At 50.7% G+C, this 19,693-nt stretch overlaps 2 protein-coding genes across 9 annotated transcripts in view; both read right to left on the reverse strand.

Annotated features, from left to right (window-relative positions):
- LOC142592745 (cell adhesion molecule Dscam1-like) overlaps positions 1–19,693 on the reverse strand; it is a 130,106-nt gene that overhangs the window by 70,514 nt on the left and 39,899 nt on the right. The window contains exon 1 of one of the 8 annotated variants that reach the window (XM_075704391.1): positions 809–1,082. The exons of 6 other annotated variants lie outside the window; for them this stretch is intronic. In XM_075704391.1, the coding sequence (XP_075560506.1) occupies positions 809–1,079 (271 nt within the window). In that variant the 5' untranslated portion in view covers positions 1,080–1,082. Of the gene's footprint in view, positions 1–24; positions 128–808; positions 1,083–19,693 lie in introns of those variants that run through there. One more of the 8 variants, XM_075704380.1, reaches the window with a different exon arrangement.
- On the reverse strand, positions 9,700–17,611 carry LOC142557881 (cell adhesion molecule Dscam2-like). Its single transcript, XM_075670090.1, has 7 exons — positions 17,481–17,611; positions 17,106–17,390; positions 14,717–14,902; positions 14,336–14,623; positions 12,816–13,100; positions 11,499–11,783; positions 9,700–10,001 (listed from the first exon to the last, which is right to left on the reverse strand). The coding sequence occupies exons 1-7, from the start codon at positions 17,554–17,556 to the stop codon at positions 9,700–9,702; spliced, it is 1,707 nt and encodes a 568-aa protein (XP_075526205.1). The 5' UTR covers positions 17,557–17,611.

Here is a 19,693-nt window from a genome sequence, read left to right on the forward strand (position 1 = left end):
TTGGTTATAACAGGCGTTGCTTACATTTGTTTCCTTGGGCTCCCACGGCGAATACCGCGGCAGCTGTGAAGAACTGCAGCAGGCGGACACGCTGAGGATGACATCCGCGCATGATGGTTCGTTATATGTAGGGCGTTATCATGAAAACTTCTACCCTTCGTGCGCCTCTCACGCGCGAGGAAGGCTGAAGCAAGGACGCATAGTTCTTTCACTGGGATGTTGGAGCATGCTAATGGACAAGGACACAGAATCCAGCTCGCTCTTATATCACGCTGGCAGTTCCCTTCGCAGTGGACAAGTGGCGCCACTTGTCGGCAAGAGTGCGAACGAAGGAAAGCCGCTACCGCCAGGAAAACGGCGGCAGTCTTTTGAACTGCTAAGAAGTCTTGTGTGCCGGTAGCACACGGAAAGCAAACATCCGAGCCAAAAAATTATTTGCGCGTCATCGACCTTTGCCATGGATTCTATTGCTCGTCCATTTTGTATACTTTCGCAACTGCCGCCTCAGCAACAGAGACCTGAAGTTGGACTATCAGATCCCGTAAGCGTAATGTACACGCAAATGGTAAAATGCTTAAGGCTAAAACTATTTTTAAGTTTTATGTATACAAATGTTTCGCAGTGTGGTGACGGCTCTTCGCAGCAAGCCAAACAATATTTCCATTGCTCGCTGCAAACTATTCGTTACTTTAGCGTACACGTATGGGCCAGACGTGTGCTTCGCCAGCAGATAATACGTTGCCGTAGATAGTGCGTTGGAGCTGTCACCGCTCACGCGTTGACGGGTAGAATCGCGTCGTGTTCTTACCCTCAACGAAGAGAGCAGCTGCGTAGCTGGCACTTCCCGCGGCGCTGGACACTGTGCACGTGTAGTTTCCGAAATCTTCAGCGCCGACGGCTTCGATGGTCAGAGCGGCGACGTTCTCGGCGAGAACTTTGACGTACTTCCGCGAACTGCTGGTCAGCGCGGTACGCCCGTGCGTCCAGACGTATTGGAAGGGTCCGACGCCGCTCGAAACGGCGCACATGACTGTGATCTTCTGACCGAGCAGGACGTTCTCCGGGAACGAGAAAGGCATGATTGCCGGCCGCCCTGGAGAAAGAGACGACTGCGGTAGGAGAAAACCTACACCGACCAGGCACAGTGAAGGAGTTCGTAGGTAGTAGGTGCGTGGAATGACTCACCGGTGTCGACGCTGTTGCAAGGAAGTAAGAGCAACTGCGCGCTCAGGATGAAGAGGGAGGCTAGATCGAGCGCCATGTCGCCACAAAGACGTCGCAATCCTAGTTTGCACTATGCATAGTGCAAACTTCCCATCCGATGCGCGACTGGTGACGTCACGGTGGCGACTGAAGTTGCCAACCAGACGACTAGCGCTCCTCCGAGGAAACCGCGGGAACTATGTCTTTTATCCCGGCTTTCTAGTAGCACAATACGGAAGCGCGCGACGCTTTTGAACACGTTGCGCTTGTTCAGGGCTGAGTAGGCTCACTTAAGACACGTCAAGCCTTACTTAGGTAATCCTTGGCGTGCGTGGCATAATGCGTTTATGTAAGGAATTGCATGGAGTACCGTCTGATCAAGTAAAATCGTTTTTAGTGAAACGTTATTATTTTCTTTTTTTGTTCTAGAGCTGCTGTGACCTGTTCTACAAGTGACGTGATGAGTTAAGCAACGGTGGACGCCGAAACATCGGAAATTGACTTGTTTTAACAGTATTCTAGAATTCTGGGATTCAAGCTTACCTTTATCTGCAAACACTCGCTCTCGTTTTCGAGAATGATCGATTGATGTGCACAGTGTGTGTGCTTTCTTTTTTCTCCTTGTGGAACAGAGACAACACTGGGAAAAAGCCTAGGAGGAAATTTACGACCTACATGTAGTTGAAGGTCAAGTCTATGAACGGCAACCAACTATGCCCCTTCAAGGCGTATAGTTGACGAAACTCGAAGCTGCTGTCTCACCCTCGACGACGAGCGATGCGGTGTAGCTGTCGGAGCCGTGCGCGTTGGTCACAGTGCACGTGTAGTTGCCGAGGTCTTCGGCCGAAACCTTCTCCAGCGTCAGAGTGGCGATGTTCGCCGTGTCCTCCCTGGCGTACTTCGTGGCCGTGTTGCTGCTCACGCGGCGGTCGTTGTGACTCCACGCGAAGCGAAAGGGTCCCTCGCCGCCGATCACCACGCAGGCAACGCTGGCCCGCTGCCCCAGGGCGGTGTTTCTCGAGAACGCGAACGGCTGTACCTCCGGAACCGAGGGACGCGCGACCGGCACGTCTCTTCGGAATCTCTCAGTCGAACTCGATGACGTTGTCTTCGTGTAGAAGGGGTCAGCGAATCCGAGGTCCCGCGTGTGGGTGCGATTTTCGGCAAGAACACTGGTTCCGTGATCCACGAGCACACAGGCGAGAAAGAATGCCCAGCCCAGTCGAACGGACGCCCGTAGTGTCATCGTGAGCGACGGAGCCTTCGGGCTGGCCGTGGTATACGAGTAGTCCCCACTGTACTACTCAGTGCGACGATGTTTGCGCGTTCGGGTATACCTCGATCGGAGCGCAATGCGAGTGCTCGGACAACTAGCGCCACATTGCGTGGATGGCTTGCACTACCGCTAACCTTCTCACTTCGTTTTTTGTTTTTTCCTTCATGTCTGTTTATCAATACGCTGGTTCTCAGGGCACGCCACACTGTTGGAAGATGCCTTCACATGCATGTACAGCTTACGTGGTTATCACCCAGATACGAGTACTTATGTAGTTAGGCGAGCGTTTCCAAATGCGTTTGAAATGAAATGAAATGAAATATGAAATGAAATGAAATGAAATAAGCTACAGCCATTTGAACAACTTAATTATCAGACTGGGGATGTAGCTTCCCGAAGAAATTATGCCGCTCGGTGTACGGCAGTCTTTAAAGTCATTCGTACTGCTGGTCTAACACAGAAAAAAATGTTCTTTTCTATTGCAGAGATGTCCGAAGACCGCTACTGCGGCGCACCCTTTCGGCGAGTGACAAAAGGTAAGCACTTTGGTGACTGTCTTTTATGGTCGTTTTGCATAGTTACGCAATCTAAGACACGATTAGTGGTTTAGACACTCTGTGCGCACTCAGTAGTAAACGGCACAGAAATAAACCCTTAAGCGGACGCTTTTCTCAATAGTGCGTTGGTCGTAACGAGCGCGTGATTCGACGACAACATCTCCTTGATTACGATAATGACCGGTATTGCTAATTGGACCTACGTCCCATTGAATCCCTGGAGTGAAAAAACAAGTGTTACGACAACACTAATATAAACAAACATCAACCCACTTTGCTCGGGTGAACCATTAATTCAAAATTCAATTTGTATTCCTTTGGCGGAAAACTATCGACTATGCTATACCAAACAAAATGCAGGCCAAACTTCACTTACATCGACTTCGCGCGCAAATAGGTGGTGTCCAGAGCCACGCCCCAGCCACCGTTGCGTCTGAGTAACAGAGAGAGATCTCGAAGGCTACGCTTTTTGCAGACTGCATTAGCCGAAAGTGATTGCGGAGCTGGAAACACGTAATAGCTGGTCAGCGTGTGTATTAGGCATCGCCTATTGCAACGTCGGTACGTCAGTGTGACGTCGGAGTTTCAAAGCATTTCCTCGCATTGGAGTCGCTTCAGTGCTGACCAAAGTCATGAAAACTTAATTCTTAGATCGCGCCTCCCGCAGCCTAGTTAACTGCTTGTCGATAACTAAGCCCATGACATCACCGCAAGTTACTGCGGCAGCTTCAACGGGGCGTCGCTACTCGCCTTTCGCGATTTTCCTGGCTTACCTAAACTTTGCCCACAATAAGAGGTAACTTTTCAGTACTCTGCAGTAAATTGCTCTACTAATGCAGTTTACTGTTCCTCTTCTGTACTTCTACGCGAGCTTGATTAGTTGATAATTAGTTATCTATTATTATTATTATTATTATTTTATTGGCATATTAGTGCAGTCCAATATTTTAGACATAAGCTGGGGTGGCGTACACATGTTTAGAGTCAGGAGTAATGAAACATAAAGACATTACAAAGTGCGAATAGTAAAGAGTGCTCCACACGGGGTGCTAGACGCAAGATAAACTGTGATACAGGCAACACAACAACATTACAGCGAAAGCGGAGCAAATTACCACACGTAGCGCAAAACGGTTCAAATGAGTGTGCCATTGGTGGCAAACATATCGCGGAGCGAAGAATTCCGATTCCAGTTTCAGCGACCGCGCACCCCTCACGTACCACCGAAAACTATAGGCCACTGTCGGCGCACCAACCCGCGGATACGAATGACCTTCGCATCATGCATATACGGCCAGAAACAAACGCGCCCACCTTCCACTATCAACGCCGCCGTGGCGCTGTCGAACCCGTTGGCCACGGTGCAGGTGTAGTTGCCGACGTCCTCGGCGGTCACCCGCTCGATGGTCATCATGACCACGTTGTCGACGACGGCTCGAGAGCGCTTCCTCTCGGTGTTCTCGAGGGCCTCGCCGTCCTGCTTCCAGGCGAAGCGGAAAGGCTTTCGTCCCAGCGCGGCGACGCAGGTGACGCTGACTTGCTGACCGAGACTGACGCTCGGCGGGAAAGCCAGGGGCTGGATGCGCGGCTCGTCTGCGCGCCGAATGATCGCGTGGCATTAGGTGTCCTTACGCGTGGAGAACGAGGCTTCGTCCGCGCTTCTGTTTACCTGTAGTCGCCGCATGGACGACTCCTAGATGGATGAGAATGAGGGACGCGGCCGTCGCTTGCAGCCCTGTTTTGTAGCCCATACTGTTGGAGGTGGAGTATAGCTATAGCTCTCAGTAGCGCGGCAGTGTCTCGCAGGCCTCGACTGCTCTGTTTCGTTTGCTGAACGATGCAGAAGCACCGTAGGTTCCCTTCGTCGACGCACCCGTGTGTGAGAGACGGACAACTAGCGCCACGTTACGGCAAGCATCGAAGGCTATGCCGCGGAGTGCGCGCGATGAGGTAGGTTCGAATGAAGTCAAGAAGCGGCGCAGAATGTCGATGTGCTCTCGTAACGAGCTCAAGTGCAGTAAAAACATTGTATTGCCGCATATTGTGGTAGGTATGCAGTTTTGTTTGTTGAATTTAAATTGAGCAAACCTTCATCAGTAACATCAAACAGCCTAGCTACTTGGTCGTTTCTTTCTTTTTCGTCGATATTGATAGAAACATCTTTTTTTTTTTTTGTTCGACATTGGTGAGTGTCCATATATTTATAAATAGACATCGTTGAATTGAAGGGATAGTGAATATAAATTACCGTTGTGTGAAAAACAAGCTGCTAGTTTGCTGTGTTTGTATCGGGCGGACATACAAACGTATGCACAAACGCAAAGATACGCGAACACGCATACGCACACACGAAACTGCGGAGTCCGTTGTAATTACTAATACCCTAATTCCAACTTCCTCACTACTACCCTCAGTCCCCATCGTGGCACGTATAAAAAACACCCAAAGATGCATTCTTCATAAGATACGTCTGGAATCTGCGTTTTCCGTGAATACAGCCCAGAAAAAAGTGTACCATAAAATCATGCGTCCATTATATCTGTGCTTTGGAAGAGCTATTCGCCGCTCACGCGGGAAGCACGTAATCTTCACTTCGGCGCGTGTTGACGAGAGGCTTCAGAGTTTGTTTCGTTACTCGAGAAGCGCCGATTCCAAGGTCGGACGGGCGCCACTGTGCCCGAGGTGCTGGACCACCACTGACCTGTAACGAGCAGCTCGGCGCTGTAGCTGTCGCTGCCGGCCGCGTTGGAAGCGCGACACGTGTAGTTCCCAACGTCTCGCGCCGTCACTGCGGGAATCGTGAGCGTCGAGAGCGTCGCCGACAGCTGCTGGGGCACCGCCCGGCCTCCGGCGACCACAGGCAGGCCGTCCACGAACCAGGCGAACCGCACCGGCTGCGCGCCCCGTATCGCGATGCAGGACACCACGAGGGTCTCGAGCAGCGGCTGCTCCTTCGGGAAGTAAAACGGCTGCAGTCTGGGAGCCTCTGTGAGGTGCGCGAAAGTGAGCCACGCGGCGTGCGGTTATGTCTTCGGAATTGTGATGAGCGGGATTCTATGCGCTAGAAAAGTTCGTTTCACCTTGCGCCGTCGCTGTGGAATGGACGATGGTTGCGCCGAGTAGCGAGCAAGTGATCCACCGCAAAGCGGGAGGAAGGAACATGTCGCCGGTTCTGCTGCGGCCGACGCGCTAGGTTTGCGGGCTCATCCAACACCGTACGCTTTTTTTTTTTTTTTTGTAAGCAAAAGCTCTGGGTCCTCCGGTGGCTGGACAACTAGCGCCACGTCGTGCCCGGTGTTAGAACTATAGGTTCATGCGCGACGTTTGTCTTTCAAGTATTGGCCACACCGCATCAGAAGGCGCGTAATATGGTCGCAAGCGTCTCGTGATAATTTTCAATGGGCGTCTTGCGCTCGAGTTTGAGGCATAGTAGCGGCGCCTGGTTGCGGCGCGCGACACGTTACCTGGGTAGTACCGGCTTGGGTAGTATTGAGTCCTGGCTGTGGCGAAACACGTTTCTAGCCCGAGTTCTGCGTCGATTAGAACTTTTCTTCTGCCCTGTTGCGAGTGCGAAAAGGCTCGTCACTTCTCACAGACCACACCGACCGCGCTGCGAGCTCTTCGCAGCCTATAGTTTAACGAAAACGGACTCTCCGTGAGACGTAATGCTGGAAGCAGAAGTAATCGGCGACGCCGATCCGGAGAGACCTAGCTCAGCCTCGAAAAAGCGTCACCGTCGTTATTTCTGCGTCGTGGGCTGCCATGAACAAGAAGGTCTGAATCCCAACATCAGATTCTACCGTTTTCCTTCAAGGCCTCACGAAGCGGAGCTTCGCGCGCGCTGGATATATCTGCAGTTCGTCGCGCTGGGTAAGGGAAACTTCGCGCCATGCTGACTGATTCGCCTGTCTTGAAGCTTGCTTGTTTATCTGCGTTCTAAAATTCGGCCTTTTGCACCTACAGTCCCGACGGCAGACCGACATAGCAGCAGACATGGCTGGTGATCCATGATTCGAGACCCGGCCACAGTGACAATTAACAATTCGACTGGTGCGAAGTGGTGAACCGACCAGGTGTGTGCAAATGACCACAAATGGTCGGGCTGATTCGGTGACAATTCACTACCCCACTACGAGCAGCACAGGATAGAGAGTTAAGTGTGCTCATCCTTGACCTCAAGCCAACAAGTTGAGGCAGCGCAGCAAAGTAGTATTGATCGCAGCACATCGATTTTGTAGCGCTGTCACATAAAGCTACATCACGCGAGCAGTGCACGAGCTCGCGCTGCAACGCGATTCGCACGTACTGTACGTTACTGCGAGCTCATATGCATTGCATCAGTTATTACCAGTTACTAAAAGGGACAGATGGCCGCTACTACAACGCAGGCATAACTACTTGTCTAGCGGCATGCAGTCAACAAAGATTGCAGGAGGCCCGCCGTTTCGCGGCATGTCGAAAGACCGCTGCCGTCGCGGCGCGTACCGTAGTGCGCTCGAGCAGTTCCGTACACATGATGTCTGCTTATCGCTGCTGTGAATTCATTTATAGCAAGCATTTCCTCGCGTTTGTGCGCCTGAATCTAGCAGCGTGCGAACCTTACCTGAAGTTCCACTTAGTACGCGACTCGCTTCACTTGCGATTGACACCGCGCTAAAACTTCGCCGCTAATTTCTTTAACGGCGTGCACGTATTCGGCGTTGCATAATTTCTTGCCTTTACGCAGCGTGCCACCCCTGAAAAAATCTTCAGCGCCCGATATTCGCTGCAAGCTGTGGTACAACAAAACCGAAAGTGGTGGATCCATATTGTATACGTACTTTCCGAAGCAGACGACCGAGCTTGGTACGACCCAGTTCAGGACAGAGGGCGCTTTTTAGCACCATTTGCGCAGCGCCCCCTGGGCAATGCAAGAGCTCCATTTCGTGTGTGGTCAAAGAAACGGAGCGTGTTGCGTAATATGAAGTAAAATTGAAGCCCAATTGGCACCATTCAGCGACCTGCGAGCGTTTAGCTGTTTTGTTTCGCGTGCGCTTCATATGTCGAAAAGCACTGCGTGCAAATGGCTGATAAATTCAACAAACGAATAAGCGATAAACACATTATAAGTCCCCGCAACCCGTCTTCATACATGTGTTAAGCAGTCTATCAAGAACCGTTCGCCTGTGAGCATGCATGACGAAGGTTATCAAAGGGAACGCCGTGCGGCCCATTGTCGCTTGCAACTTCTTAAATATGCGCAGTCCCATATTATTTGACGAGTGCACGATCCTTGTATTTCCATTTCGACGATTTAACGGCACGCCGAGAAACAACCAACGCGTGATCAGGACCCACCGGCGACGACGAGCTCCGCCGTGAAGCCGTCGCTCCCGGCGGCGTTGCTGGCGGTGCAGGTGTAGTTGCCGACGTCTTCGGCGCCGACGTTGGGCACCGTCAGGACGGACACGGATTCCGTGATCATCTTCGGCACGGGTTTCTCGCGTCCACCTTGCAGCGGTCGTCCGTCCTTCGACCAGGCGAAGCTGAACGGCGGAGCGCCGTGGTTGACGATGCACGTGACCGCCACGGTCTGTCCTCCCAGGTGATCCTTCGGGAAGCTGAACGGGTGGATCCTGGGAGCATCTGTGGGCGCTATAGGTGGAGCGCGGAATCCAACGTTAGGAATGTCCGGGTCCTTCGAACCCGAGTTATTCAAGAATCGGACGTGCCTACCTGCCCCGGCTTTGACGTGCAGTCTCAACACCGCTGCTTCGAAGAAAAGGACGATTAGGGTCACGTCGAGCACCGACATGGCTGGCACGATGACTCCTAGAGCGAGCTTTGTGAGGCTCACGCCCGCGCAGCTTTTATGTGGCGCAAGGAGGGCTGATCCCTGCAGGAATCACTCCAAAGATATCCGGAAGCTGAGGCTCGTGGCGCCACATATGGGGAGATCCGACAACTATGGAACAAACTGAGAAGTGGAAACGACAGCGAGCCAACTTTGAAAACGGGTGGTTTGACGCAGGTTATCTGTGTTGTCCTCGCTCTCTATAGTTGCTGCAGAATCCGCAGTAATAGAGTGAATAAATCCCGGCTCCTTCTTCATCTTTTTTTTTCTTTTTGCAGAAGTAGAGAAGTAGATTTACCAAATGCAACTGGGAAGTGTAAACGTTTGAAGCGACAGGCGATGCGCAAAAATGGAGGCTGTTTGTATAGCTCGCATGTGATGTGCAAGGCAGGCTAACGGGAAAAAAACATCGGCAGCGGGCTGTTTCAACAGTATGTGTGAACACAGTCTGATACTAATGATAGAAAAGACGTGATAACAGGTTGCGTGTAAGATTGCAATGGTAGCTTTCACCGTATTTTTTTTTTCTTTCCAGAATCGTGCATAAGCCCTGACACCTTTAGCCGTATACTAAAAAAAATATCTCTGCACGATAATCCCTGTTATTCCTAAGATACGTGCTATGTGGCTCACATTGAACGACAATAAACAAAACCATGGAACTAAGTGGAACTCCTTACAGCGCGAACCATTACGGACGTTTCGTTCTGTTAAATTTTGCAGTAAAGCACAACGGCGGCCCGGCCCCTGTATATGCTGCTCACAGTCGTCTCGTTCAATTGTGATACTGCCTTGCTCCCTGAGAAATCAAGTATAGCGAAGCATTGATCCTAAATCGTCTCACCCTTGACTAGCAGCTGCGAGGTCGCACTGTCCGATCCGGCGACGTTGCTGACGGCGCACGTGTAGTTGCCGATGTCCTCGGCTCCAACATCCGTGATGGTCAACGATGACAGCGTCTCCGAATGCTGCTTTACGTGGAGCCTGTGGCCGTTCTCCACCGGCAGCCCGTCCTTGGTCCAGACAAATTTCAGCGGCTCCGTGCCCTCAAGCACGGCACAGTGAACGATGACTTTCTTCGGCATCGCCTTGGTCGAGGGAAAACTGAACGGCTGTACCTTGGGCGGTTCAACTGGAACGAAGAGCGTATACCGCTGTTAGGCATACCGGCCACTTTCTTCTGCGGGAAACTTCGCACATTCGACTCGCAGCAGTCTCACCTGACTGTCCGTGACACATGCAGGCGAATACTGCGACGATGGCTGCGACGCAGGTAGTGAAAACGTAGCGGGCCATCGCCTTGTTTGAGCAGACGCTGAGCCCGATGCTTTGACGTGAGCCGCCTGGCGTACACTGTCGTCAGCACGTCTTGCAACGTCGTCGTAAGCTCGGGATCTTGGTTCGGCGTGGACAACTAGCGCCACTTGGTGGTGATATATTGAACTAGTACATTCCTCGTGTGTGTGTTGTTCGCGCAGAGTGGCGGCAGCGTGGACTCGACTGTCGCTGTCAGCCGAAGGAGGGCGTTGTAGGTTTACAGGCAGGTAGGTTTACAGGCTGGTAGGTGGCGCAACCCAGGCTTCGTTTACAGGCTTGGTGGCGCAACCCACTGCCCCGTTCCAAAGGGGACGCTCATAACATCCATCTATCCGTCCCATCCATCCAGGCATGACGTGATGTGCAGCGGCCCGCATTGGCGTTTCATCCATCCGTGTCTGTGACTAGTGCATGTACGGAGGATCTATAACTGACTTGTAGTGTTAACCTTATTTCGCTTTCTCAAGCATTGAGACTACACAACACGAAGTATCCAGTGCACTAGGTACTTACGACCGTTGACTTGTATTAAAGCACAGTCTACAACTAACCTTTGGCATTGTGGCCTGCAGAATAATATAAAACTGACGTCTTCTTTGACCGTTTCCAATAAAGTATAGTAAATTGTGAAGTTATATAGTGGTTTGAACTCAAATAACGCGTTCGCGACAACCGGTTCGCGCCAAGAATGAGAAACTCGCCGGGAAGCGTCCACCGTAGCATGCCTCTGTGAAGATAGGAAGAATGGAACAGAAGAAAAGAAAACAACGACACAGATGGCTCTCATCTGTGCTTAAGCTGTTCGTACTCTTGCGTCGTTTCCAGGTTACTAAGTTATTGAAAATTGAACCGACTATTGGCCGATTTCCTAGACTTGCGCTAGGAGCATAGCATGTTGCAGCTTAGACGGATCAACCCGAATTGTGATATTAAGCATAGTTGCACGGTTAAGGCATAAAAGAACGAGCACCGCAGACGTTGCACGTGCCGCTATGCGCCTCATATCATTACGTCTATCTTCATATAATGTCGGGAGAATTTGTGACGGCGGAAAGCAAAGGTGCTTAACTCGCACAAAGAGATGCCAGTTACGCACAGCGATTCGGAATTTCTGAGCTGTGCAGCTTAACACGGATCTTCATCACAAGAAGAGACACAAAGCAAGGGAACATTCGGGAAACCAGCTCGGCGCAAATATCGGTGCGCGTGCACGCAGACAGCAGGACGTATTCGAAACTGCGGTAGTTCGAACTTTAGTTTCGCCTTTTTTGGGACACAAAGCGCCAGGTGTAGATGAGTGAATGTGACCCACCAGTGACAACGAGACCTGCGGTGAACACGTCGTCTCCGGCCTCGTTTGACACCTGGCAAGTGTAGTTGCCGATGTCAGCTCCTGAGACTTTGTGTATGATGAGCGTAGACATCTTGTCGAGTGGATTCCTTACGGCGAACTTTGAGCCACTGGCTAACTTTTTTCCATCCTTGAGCCACGCAAACGACAGCGGTAGCACACCCTCTGTAGCGAAGCAGGTCGCTGTCACGTCTTTTCCAACCGGGTGGTTCTTTGGAAAAGAAAACGGCTGTATCTTTGGCGATTCTGCAAATACGGGTGGTGAGATGGCACGAGGAAATGGCTTCCAAACAATAAAGTCTAATGAATGCTTCGCGTACAATAGTGCAATTGTACACGCGGAGCTCTTGCACTTTCTCAAGAGTTTTTACCTCAACTGTTGAGGTAACGGGATTGTCAACTTACCAACGGAACGGCTGGAAGTTGTGACTACGCACGTTGTAACCAGGAGCATGAAGGCAGGATATAGCGGCGCCATGAAGGTAACGGCTGAAGAACTCAAACTCGAGGTTGAAAGGAAATCAAAAGTATTCAGAACAGATAAACAAGAGGGCTCGACCTGCGGTCCTGAGCGGCCGCAACTGAATGATGAAGACGACTGCAACACAAGCCGGCAAGCCGTATTTTCCTCCCACGGGAAGCTAGCGCCACTCAGCGGATGAGTTACAAACGACTGTCGAGCGTGCGATGGTTTTCAAACCGCGAACGTCCATGGAAGAATCGCGATACAGCGCCATTTCTCGTTTCAGTTTCCCGTATTCTTCACCTTTGAGTATATTTAGAAAATTCTGATTTCACAATTCAGCGCATAGGCGTGGTAGGAAATACAATCCTAAAGCTTTAAAGCTGCACCTTCGGAGTGTGCGCTGTATGATCAGCGCGAGCTGTGCTGAAGAGAACCGAAACTACAGTCACAGGCGATGTATACGTCACGAACGATAATTTCTGTTACATTAAAACACACAGTCGCACAGCAGATGTAAATACTTTAAAGCGGGCGAAAAAGGCATGAGGGCAACGTGATGCTATTAACAATCATCTTACTCGGCTGAAGTCGCCAAAATTCGGGGATTTGTGAGAGGCAGGACTTCGTGTTACAACAGACAGAACGAAATTGTTGCTGTCGCCACGTGATTAGAAGCAGTGTCTCCACAATGAAAGCTGATTCAGCTCAGCTGTGTATGCGTGCCTCCAGTCGTCCCGGGACCAGTTAACGTTTCGCATAGAAGAATGTTGAAATGCAGAAACTTTCCCAAAGGTCCGATATTCGGAACTGACCTGTTAGCACTAGTGCCGCCGTGAATGTGTCTCGACCGAAGTGGTTCGTTGCCTCGCAGGTGTAGTTACCGATGTCCTCCGAAGACACTTCCGGTATGGTCAGCATGCTCACAGTTTCGCTGACCATCTTCTGCTTGACCTTAGTCCTGGAGCGCAGTTCTTGGCCGTCCTTAAGCCAGACGAAAGCGACAGGCTCCGTGCCGACGTGGGCGTTACAAGAGATGACCATCTTGGAGTTGGCCCGAGGGTCCTTCGGAAAGGCGAACGCTTGAATCTGGGGAGCCTCTGAAACGCGCAACATCCGCGAACACCTGGCTGGTGATGTACGGAAACACGGGAAGACTCTACTGGTCTTCCTTAACCCCGTAATAATAGCGGCCTTACCGCCAGTTTTGCACGAAGCCGGAGGAGCCACGAAGAGGAACGCCGTCACTTGCAGTAAATGCAGCAGGAGAGGATGCATGACGGCAGAAAGGGAGCTGTGCGGCAGCCAGAGCCCCGTGCACCAGAAGCTGTGCGCAGTCGAATGCGATAGCCGCGCTGTGGTTTTGCAGACGGAGCACAATGCGGCGACGACGAAGGGTAGGTGCTGCTTTTGTAGCCTGGCCTGGACAGCTAGCGCCACACCGTGGAATATTGTGCAACGAAATCGAAAAAGCGGGATGTCCATGAACGACCCGACCCGCGAGCAGGGAAAAGTGACGCTGGCAGACGGCAAACGTGTTACTATTTCCGAACGTCCCTGTAAGTTGCAGCTTTCTGCTATTATAATCCTGGAAGCTGAAAACTTTCGATATCCCGCAGACTTTACCGCAGGTTGCCAAAGCATCCCCTTTCCCCTAGCTGCTACGGTTGGGCTGTTCTGTAGTTCATAAGGCCGACAGACATAAGTTCCCGCAGCACCTTGCTTACTGCGTGTGAATGAGCTAAGCTTATGTCTTCTCTATGTTTCTCTCACTCCCCCATCCGCACCCTCTCTCTCACTCTCTCTGGAAAACCGCTTACCCGCAGCGGTAACCCAGTGGCTATGTCGTTGCGCTGCGAAGCTCGAGGTCGCGGGTACGATCCCGGCCACGGCGGTCGCATCTCGATTTAGGGATTAATGCGAAATCGTTCGTGTACTTAAATATCGGAGCACATTAATAAATAAAAACCACCTCGTCAAAATTAATCTAATATTCTCACTGCGGCGTGCTTCATTATGACATCGTGGTTTTGTCACGTAAAACCCCAGAATCTTAACCAAAAAAAAAAAAGAAAAAATGGAAAGCCATTCGTTTGTCACAAAGGAAAGAATAGTCATTTCTCGTGTTTTCTGTGTACAGTCAGCTGCCAATGTCTCGCACACGCTCGTCAGTATGCGCATCGCTGTGACACCACCGTGAAACCAGGATACCCCATACCAAGTGCAACAGCAAAACTATCTCGTATTGCTCGAGAAAGTTGTTGCAGCTAAGAGTAACATCAGCAGAAGACCTCACACGGAAGCTCACAGTATACTGACTTCTTTGAACTCCTACCTTCTACCATGAGCGTCGCTGTAACTGTGTCCCTGCCAACGTCATTGCTGGCGGAGCACGTGTAGTTTCCAACGTCCTCGGCCGCCACCCTTTCGATGGTCAGGGTCGCGATGCTGCCCGTCAAGGGAGCGGCGTATTTGTTCTTCGTGTTCGTAACAGGCCTGCCCTCGTGGGTCCAGCGAATGTCGAACGGTGCCGTGCCCCGCGTCACGGCGCAAGTGAGCAGGATCTTCTCACCCAGGGCGATGTTGTCGGCTAAGGAGATGGGCATGATCATCGGCGGCGCTACTGAAACGAGCGGGGGGAATTTTTCACAGAAAGGCAACCCTGGGCGGGCCTGAGCGAAAGAGGCCGAACCGTAGGAATCGTGGGGCGACTTACATTTGTTCTCGTAGGCGCCCGCCACGGCGTACGCAGCGCAAATGAGGAACGCTGGAAGTCGACAAAAGCTCCAAAGGCTGCTTTCGGCGGTCATGACGAAACCCTGTGTCATACTAATCGTAGCTTTGCGAATCTTGCCGAGACGAAGTGCCGCGTCGGCCTCACGCTTCGATGCGACTCGAGACACTGAAAGCCACGGCAGGCCCCGCACACTCTCAAGTTCAACAAATGGCCACAGAGGGCGAAAGATCAATCGAGGCGCGTTTCAGCGTAAGCGCGCAAGTGGAGCTACTGTAATTTGGTCGAATACTTTAATTTGTGCTTTCTCTGCTAGGGGCGCTGAACATGCTGAATTTTTTACTTTACACAAACCATTGACATAAACAATCGAGGTGTCTAAGGATGCTTTTTTACCTCAGGCAAATAGACAGTTGATTTTCTTAAAATTTGATTGTTGAAGCTGCTTTTTAGTCATAGCGTCAAGGTTTTTGTACTTGATTAACCACCGACAGCCGACAGCCTATTGGTATCGATGTGTTTTCCTGGCCGTTGGCGTTCGAATACTACGGCGGTAAAACATTTTCGAAAGCATGCTGGTTTCGTCTGCGAGTCACTACATAGACTTGCTGTAAAGAGGTCTACTCTTGGAAAAAAATAGTGCCTCATTTTGTTTAGGCGTTGATTATCATAATGAATGCGGCGGAGGTTGAGGGAGTACGCTTGAAGGTACGTTTTTATGCCGTTGATCTCCATAACACCGTAAGTACGCAAACCGATGTCACAGAACACTCGATGCATCATTGTGTGTTCTCCGTCATCGCTTGTTTGCTGTACGCCTACTAATTCTTCATTTCTTCTTCAAGTGTTGTATTCTCCTTTTGCCCTTGTTCTCTTGTGCTTCACTTACAGTATGTCGTTCCGTCAGCTGTAATGCGCATTTGCAAAACCAATACCTTTGATAAGACGCAGTGGTTATCATAATTTCACTTCACATGTATTAAGCTGGCACATATGGTTCAGATACAGATACCTGTATGCGGACTTGCACGACGTTGATGCGGAGATTAGGATAATTATGACACCCGTAAGGAAAAGGCAGCTGACGGCCGTAAGCTGTTGCGTTCTTTCCGCCAAACTACCCGGCCTGGTAGTGCTGTAAAGATGCTGTATAAAAGTGACACGCGGTGACAGGGAAATTATTATACTTAGCAGCCGACCATACGTTTTGTAGCTTAGGTCTTCTTTCTTGTGCGTTTGTGCTACCCTTATTAATGAGCCATTTCTTGAATATGTTCTTGACTATGTAACCGCGTTTGTGTGGATGCGTAGACGTGTGCTTTTTGTTGTACTTGTAAACTGCAAATAAAATATTTTCAGGCTTACTCAATCTTTGGTGTCGTGAGCGTTTATTCCAGTCGAGGCCATCGTGCCACCTGGAAACCGCATTCTGTCAGTAGCCCTACACGAAATGCAACAGCTGGAGCGCGGCGGCACAACTCGGGGTAACGGCGGCGTAATAAACGAAAAACCGCTCGGGATGCCCTTAAAAGTCAGTTGAGGGTGTGCCTTAACTCGATATGACTCAGTGCTACATGTATTCTGCTGCGCCTCGATCGTGCTCCCGCCAGTTTGGTTGCTGTGTGTCAAACGTAGCGCCTACATACATATGTAGGCGTTACGTTTGCCACACAGCAACTAAACTCGCGGGAGCACGATCAAGGCGCAGCAGCCAGAAACCCAGTAAAGCCACAGAACACCTGGTAAACTGTGCAAAACCCCGTTTCCGTTTCCTGTTGTACAGCGCCACCCGTGGTCGCATACTTTAGTTCACGACGCCACCGCTACGCTTATTTCCGTAGCACTGTGGAAGGTACAGTTTCCCTTCTCTAAATTTGTATAGGTGTTCTGTGGCCACGGCGAGAAGTCTGTCTGACGTTCACCCATAAAAAAACGCATTCGACTGCACATCGCGGACTAGTGGCGCCTCCCAGCGGGGAGCACACGAAACTTAAACGGGCTCGCCGTTGGAAAGAGCGTGGTTGCGCTTTAGCAGTTGCAGGTAGCGCCAGTGACGTAGGTTTTGACAGTGAAACGTATAGTGGGTGATGTTAGTGCAGGACAAGTTTGTGATAAGGCGCGCATCCTTCCGGACGCGCGGGATTTTTAAAAATATGTATCGCACTCCTGAGGCAAGGCAAATGAAGGCTTCGTCAAAACGGGGCACTGCGCGCGACAAGAGCTGTAGTAACGCTTTTCCGCAAGCACTACCACAAGCCCACCGCGCCGACGTATATATCGGCAATTGCAACGTGCCCGCGCTTCGTTATGGGCTACTAAGTAATTATTCATCGCCCGTGTAGAGGGCATTTTTTTTTTGCAGTACTCTCACCTTCTACACGGAGAGCAGCTGTGTAGCTCGCGCTGCCTGCGGCGTTCGACACGGTGCACGTGTAGTTGCCAACGTCCTCAGCTGCGATGGCTTCGACGGTCAGTGCGGCCACGTTCTCCGAGAATATCTTGACGTGCCTCCTGTGGCTGCTGTCGACTCGCATAGCGTCGTGCGTCCACGCGAAGTGAAAGGGACCCGCGCCGCTCGAGACGACGCACGTGACCGTGGTTTTCTGTCCGAGCACAGCATTCTCCGGGAACGAAAATGGCATGATTAGAGGCCGTTCTGGAGGGAAACACAATCTGGTGTTAGAGAGCGCGTTGTTTTGACGATCGCGGTGCGCAGACCCCCGAGAGGCAGATTGAACGGGCTTACCAGTATCGGCGCTCTTGCAGAGGACAAGGTATTGCGCTCCGAAAAGCAGCAACGGTAGGCCAGGCTGGTAAGCCATATCGAAAGGTGCGCGGCACTGTGTCGTATAGCGCGTGGAGCGACAAGCTAACCGTGCGATCTGTGGTCGACTGAAGCGACGAGCGTTGGGAACAGCGGAGCGGCGGTATAAGCGAGCAGCTGGACAACTAGCGCCACACCGAGGGCAGTGAGCGAAACGGTGTTCGAAAATTTCAAGTCCATGGCACTTTCTTTACTTCCGTTGTTGACGTCACAAACGCCAACTCCCTCCTGTATGACACAACTACACTTGACGGTTATCTTCCATCCTGTATTTAGCGCATCTTTCTAGACCGTTAGCTATCTTTCGTGTATTTTTCATCCGGTACGTGAAACGGTGGTTGCAGTGTCGGACGCCTTGTGGTTTCGCACCGCGCAAATTGGACAGAATGTTCAAAGATACCGTGATGCGCTGCCTATGGACCTGAAGACGCTGCCATCATTGTCAGGTGAAGTGTGAAAAGAAATACACACACAGCCGCATGAAGGTTGTTACTGCGAATTGTCTTGCGCTGTGACAGCGCTCCGGTGTGACTCCCTTCCTAACACTTTCGTCACTTTTGCATGCATATAGTCCGTTTCCTTGCACTGGTTAGTAAAACATATTTGTTGCGTTAGCCTCCCCATCTCTGCACTTACTATTTTCTCTTTAAATAGACAGTTGCCATGTACGACTAATGCAGCGGTGTCACTGCCTTTGCTGTCCCTGCGCGTTCGTCAGTGTTATTCAGCGTAACGTGTGTATTCAGCACGACGTTGCTGCCGGCAGTTATGGACATTTGAAACGGCCTCCAAAAGACTCAGACAGTAGTTCTTAACCCAACGAAGCTCTCGCATCATTCCATATGAAGGAAAATTAAAAGAAGTTCCCCTTTACATATGGTCATAGAGATTATACTCCCCACCCACATCCACTTCCTAAAAAAAAAAGGTGTGGTTTAAAAAGTGCTCATTACAGTACTTAACTAATCAACTGGTAATTTTATTGCTGATTAATCCACAGCTGGAAACTCGCTCCAGCGTATGAGAAACACTACTATCGCATTTGCGTTAAGAATCCCGTGCTTCAAACAGTATCACGCTTCAAAAGAAACTCAGCGCAGCGTAAATGAAACGTTGCTATATGTGCAATATTTCTTGTGCTGGCGTCTTATAAAGCACTAGTTTTAGGCATGCATTAATAAGAGGTTTCACTGCAGTGTGCTTCACTTTGGCTTCTTTTTGTGTATGCATCTTTACGATGCTGTTTGCTTTGATGTAAGGAGCATTAAAGTGAAATCTTGCCAGCAACGCAAGCGTTCTGACCTAGAGCAGTTTTCTTGGAGAACGCGAACAATTTTTTTTTCTCGGGCGACAATGAACGACTGCAGTGCTTTTCTTCGAAATTTTGCCATTTTCTATTAAAGGTAACGACAGTGAGAAATTTTCGCGGATTTAATTTGCTTTTGCCATCGTATAGCTTTGCATTCATTAGACTCGACTGATTGTCCTTACAGGTTGATGTGATTCTTCGGCTACGAGCGACAGGAGCCACCAACGACACCTCATTAGCGGCTGACTTCAGGTAAGTGGTATATGTTGCACTTCTAGACTTCATCAAATGCATTGGCCCTAGGGTGGCCAGCTGTCCCGAAATTAGCGGAACAGTCCCAACTTGACACAGTCCGGTCGGCCAAATGTCCTGACTTTTCCTTTTATACCGGATAGCAATAAGTACACCAGATTTTCTTCTTATGATGCCTGACAGCTTCTTTTTCGGTGTTGTGTACCACCATGAAGGCGGTTTGGTTTTTTTGTTGTTAGTTTAGTTTTGTTGTTGGGCCTAATCGTTCATCAATACCTCTATCCGCATTCGTAGCCTTGTTAGTCAGGCAACCATACTGCACTTTTTGTAATTCGCGACGTGGTAGGACTGAAGAAAACTGTTCAACTTCGTCGCACGTAGAGTTTGGCGGCTCCTGGCACTGACTGGGCCGGTCGTCGCCAGCTCGCCCAACCCCTCCCCCCTTCCCTCTATACACGCGCCCCCGTCACGACTTCGTCCGCTCGATAGTTGGCGACCCTTGTTGGCCCGAGTGAGCAGGGAAGTGGTAGGCCGACTTTCGGGTCTCATCAGCCGTGAAAAAAAGTTCATTCGC

Source organism: Dermacentor variabilis, chromosome 9, assembly GCF_050947875.1.
Source record: "Dermacentor variabilis isolate Ectoservices chromosome 9, ASM5094787v1, whole genome shotgun sequence".
NCBI classification, from domain to species: domain Eukaryota; kingdom Metazoa; phylum Arthropoda; class Arachnida; order Ixodida; family Ixodidae; genus Dermacentor; species Dermacentor variabilis.